The sequence below is a fragment of the Alligator sinensis genome, unplaced genomic scaffold, assembly GCF_000455745.1.
Source record: "Alligator sinensis unplaced genomic scaffold, ASM45574v1 scaffold286_1, whole genome shotgun sequence".
Classification (NCBI taxonomy): Eukaryota; Metazoa; Chordata; order Crocodylia; family Alligatoridae; genus Alligator; species Alligator sinensis.
The window spans coordinates 765,820-770,602 of NW_005842366.1; the positions used below are offsets into that span (position 1 = coordinate 765,820).

The following is a 4,783-nucleotide window of genomic DNA, read 5'->3' on the forward strand; positions in this document are numbered from 1 at the left end:
CACTTGCTAGCCCCTCCTGAAAATGCTTTGTAACTCTACCACTGCCTTTGCTGTTCACCCTCCGTTCCCCACCAGAAGAGCTCTGCTAGCTCCTTTCTGCACCTTTCTGTGCACATCCAGGGTTGGGGGGCTTGCAACACTGGGGTCAGGAAGTGTTGTTCAACCCCCACAATTCTTGGACGTGACACCTGAGCAATGAAGTGTGGCATTTAGCATTGCTGTGAGCAGCACTAAGGAAACAGATCCAATTGTAATGTAGAGATTAGAGCAGCAGGTTGCATGGATGGGAAGACATTCCATACTAATCCTGCAGAACCAGCCAGCCTGAGCAGAGGCAAGACACAGCACAGGTATCCTTCATCTACAGGACTTCCAGAAAGCAATGAGCCCAAGTTTATCTCTAGGAATGAGCAAAGTAGCTAGGGGCTAACAGCATGGGTATTGTCACAAAGAATGGATACAAGGACAACTTCTTATCTAGAATGAGTGGGGGAAAGCACTTCTAGTCCTCAGCATGTAAAAAGATGACAGAAGAACTAGAGAAAGTGCAGAGAAGGGGAATCCAAAAGATAGGAAGGAGAGAGGATGCACTAAGGTCTCAAATGTACAAAGTCTTTATAGATTTGAAGGGCAGAGAGAGACCAGAGAGATCCCCCTAGTCTGAACCTGCCTGCAGAACGTCAGCAAGTGCTATCAGCATCAACCCAAATAAAGACTGGGTCTATGTAAAAGAAAGGCTAGAGCATGACCTGAAATTATTTCAGGACTTCAGTTGAGGGACAATTCATCGTACCCCCGGGTAAGTTGTTCCTGTAGTTAATAACCTGTTGTGTAAGAAGAAAATAGGGTGCACCGTATTCCTTGAATGAATCTGTCCAGTTACATTTTCCAGCCACTGCATTCTCTGGAAGATTTAAGAACCTTTACCAATTAGAAACTTTCTGTACATAGAGGTGCTTTTGGCCCACAATCAAATTGCTGCTAAGCCTTCTCTCTTTTTCAGTTGAATAGATAGTTTCTTTAGTCTCTCACACTGAGAGAGGGTTTCTAGACCTAAGTTCAATCTCATGTTTCTTGTATGTACCTCTTTTAGCTTATCAGCATCCATTTAGTGTGAACATGAGAATTGGATACAGCTTCCAGTAATGAGCTCACTAATGCTGTAGTCAGTAGTAATAATGCTTTTGTATTAGTGATCTACATTCGAGTGCATCCAAAGATTTCAATACCCTTCTTCAATGATGATTCCTAAGGTAACATCTTACTTTATGTAAAGTCCATGATTTATTTTATGGACATGCTTAAGCATGCAAGATAGGGGCTTACAAAGATTATGTGCATCACAGACAACAGCTAGTTTTTAAGTACATAATACACATGGTGGGCCAGAGTAAAAGAAGCAATAGTTAGGAACGAGATTAGGAAAAGGCACTCAGCCCTACTCCTTTTGAAACCAGTGGAGAAATACCCCTTGACTTCAGGGATAGCAAGATTGGAGCCAATGATCTTAAGAGGTAGAGCAACCGGGCTGGGAAACTGACTCCACTGCATGGCTAGAGGTAACTTCTGCGTAGAGATGACAGAAAAGATATCAGAACTGAATGAAAGAGTGAAGAGCCTGCAAAATGCAAAGGGTCAGCTGAGGGAACCAAGAGACCTTTTGCAGGCCAACTTCCCGGGGTTGTGTGACGCAAAGTTTTACAGGATATTTACTACAAACATGTCTAACGAGTCTTCTCTGTCCCAGGCCTGGTACATGTCAGCAGAAATCCCTGTAAACCAAAACACATCCACAGTCAGCTCACCTGGGATTAATTTCCGCTTTTATGACGGATGTTTCTAGCTGTTGTTTTAGCTTCACTGCAAAGCAGTGTCCTGCGAGATTTTGTGCCAATGGGCCTGTCTCGGCTGCTTGTGCCTAAGCAGGGAGTGGTGTGGTGAGGTGCACCATGCCTGCTTCTGTGCATGCTGCCTTCCCAACCTGATGCCATGTCACCACCCAGTGGTGCGGCACTTGTTGGATCCAGGCAGCTCTTGCTCTTTGCTGAGCCTGCTGATGCACGTACGCCACTTGATTTCCATTTCAGGGGAGAGACAGCTTATGCAGAGCTCATGCTGCGGTCCTCATTGCAGTGATCCCTGGTGCAGTACTGAAGCACACAGACATGCCCAGTGCTTAGGAGGAACCAGTGCATGCTCTCTTTTTTTCCTGGAGGTTTGTCTATGTTTTCATGTGTTTTGGTGCTACCTCTGGGGCATGCTTGTATACTGCCTAGTGCCTAGAAGCAAGGGCCCCATTGTGCTGTCCTAACAGCGATCTGCACATAGAGGATGCCATATAAATGAGCTGGTTCTTCCAAACCCACAGATTAGGTGCAACTTAGATTCATTGTGCAGGCTGTTAGTGGGGAAGTTTGTGCGGGGAATTGCCAGACAGAAGGAAAACCATGTGGAAGGTGTGATGAGCTTCCCTTTAAAACATGACTCCCTTTGCCAGAAAAAGTCTGTTCTGGAGAAATCCCCCATGCTGGTAGCATAACTATCCTCTAGACTACTGTATTTGGAGACGGTCTTTCACCATCCACATGATCACTGAGATGAAAGGAATGAAAGAAATTATAGACAATTATAAAGACATTAAGGGAAATAAATGAAACCCTAAAAAAAATGCAAACCACATACATTCACCCGATGTCTGTGTTTCCAATGCTCCCGATAGTCTCGCTAAAAACAAAAGGAAACAGTCATTTGGATTTAGAGACAAGCAAGAGTAAAGGGCCATAACATTAGCATTTCAATAGTATTTTTCATCTTTGTTTCTTGTTCTCCACACTGTTTTGTGCCAAGCACGTTGTCAGGGCTTTGGAAACGATCACTGATAGTGCTTTACAGATTCTTGACCACATCCAGCTGCTCTGAGGTGAGTGCACTGTCTTGTTGAGACTACATGGCTGGGAATGTAGATGCTGGAAATCTGCCTGGGACTCTGCCACTGTTCTGCTGGATGGCCTTGGGTGACACACTTCATCTCACAGGTCTCATAGGCCCACTCCTATGGACGGTTCACCTGTGTAACTGCATTGCTTCACCCTTATGCAGTTTGGGATTGTAATTCTCAGTGGTGGAATAGGACTGCCCTTTGAACTTAACATTTGGTGGCTGAAATGGCTACATAACACATGAGTTTCTTCTTTGCATTTGGAACCAGGATAAAACCTTGGAGCACCTCATATCCCCACTTACCTCCCTGTTTTGGCTGCCATGGGAGCAAGCTTGGAGAGGAGAGATGGGGAGAGCTCTAAGCAAGGCCTAGATTATGACCTAGTGGTTAGAGCACTATGCTGGGATAAGACGATGCAGGTTCAAACTTTTTCTGGGTCAGCAGGACTTAAGACCCATGTTTGCTGTTTCCTGGGCAAGTGGGTGCACCAATTAACGTCCTTCTGGTAAGCAGGGGCAGACAGTCCTCAGGCTTGCTCTCTGTTATAGTGGTATTGCAATCAGAAGCTGAGAAACCAAAGGTGTGGCCTGCATGTCAGGCCCAGTGCTGCTCCAATGGCAAGGCTGCTAGGGATGCCCTGGTGTGCTGGGACAGATGCACCCAGGAAGGTCTCCCCTTCTGGCAGCTGGAAACATTCACTGCTTCAAACTAAACAGTTGGAAGCCGGTGAAACTATCAGAGGAGCCATGACCAGGCCTACAGGCTCACAGGTCTTGAGAACTTGGACTTTTGGGCAAAGACTGCCCTCCGGTCCTCAAAAGCCTTACGGCAGCACCGAGATCTTCCATCTGCAGCCCAGCAGCTAGGCAGGATTGCATATGTGGGGCCTGGTTCTCCAGCTCGGGGCAGCCTATATGGACTGTTTCCCTTATGCAGTGGTTCTCAGCCTTGTTAGGCTCAAGGAACCCCTTGGAAAATGTAAGCTTTTAGTCTTCACTTGTATGAGTACAGAAAAATATTAGAGCAATTCTTCTATTGCAAAGACGTTTGAAGGGCCACAATAGGCCAGCGTGGTTTTAAAAACCCCTGGATTTGTCTTGGAAATCTCTGGGCTTATCTTGTGGAATATGTTTGCACTCCTACAAGTGCTAACATTGTGTGGCACCCTGTGGCACCCCTAAAAGTATCTCACACCTCAGAGTGCTGTGGCACCCAGCTTGAGGATTTTATCCCAGTGGATTCTGGATGTACAGCACGTGTAGCTGAGAGAGATGCCCTTGCTCTAATGCCCATCTGCTGAACATGTCCTCCCATCAGCTGTGGTTGTGTAGCTTGATCTGGGCATGGGGAGGAAGCATACAGCATGGTGGCAGAATAAATTAGCCTTGTATGGAAGTGCAGAGTCCCTGACAGTCTGGTCCCACTGTTGCACCAGTGAAAAATCTGGTTACAAGCATGCAGAGAGTTGGGCAGAGCCCTGCACACCTTCATACTAAACCTAATCTAATGTAGGGACCACTCTGTCCAGAGACCCCAAATGATCCTCCCCCTCCACCAGAGCTCCCACTCTTGCTGCACTTTCAGAAAAAAATTACCTTGATTGTTCAGTGTCCATGGATGAATCAAATGGGATCCACAAATACAGAGAGGATTCAGCTGGAATGATCTTGATTTGCTGCAGCCCCTCTTCTTCCTTCCACTGCCACACTGATTCAAGGTTTTCTTCCACCCTTTCCTCTGCCTCCTCATCCCCAGTGTAGTGAGCTGCCAGTTGTGTAAGGAGGTCCACCTTGGGCTGAAGAGCTTTCAGAGTGTTTAACACAGCACCATCCCCAATGAGGT

General features: G+C 46.4%; 1 protein-coding gene across 1 annotated transcript in view; it reads right to left on the bottom strand.

The window, feature by feature from the left end:
- Positions 1-2,626: 2,626 nt before the first annotated feature.
- LOC112551173 overlaps positions 2,627-4,783 on the bottom strand; it is a 3,236-nt gene continuing 1,079 nt past the window's right edge. The window contains exons 2-4 of the mRNA XM_025210665.1: positions 4,537-4,755; positions 3,551-3,564; positions 2,627-2,721 (exon numbers count right to left, since the gene is read on the bottom strand). Of these exons, the coding sequence (XP_025066450.1) occupies positions 2,627-2,721; positions 3,551-3,564; positions 4,537-4,755 (328 nt within the window). The remainder of the gene's footprint in view (positions 2,722-3,550; positions 3,565-4,536; positions 4,756-4,783) is intronic.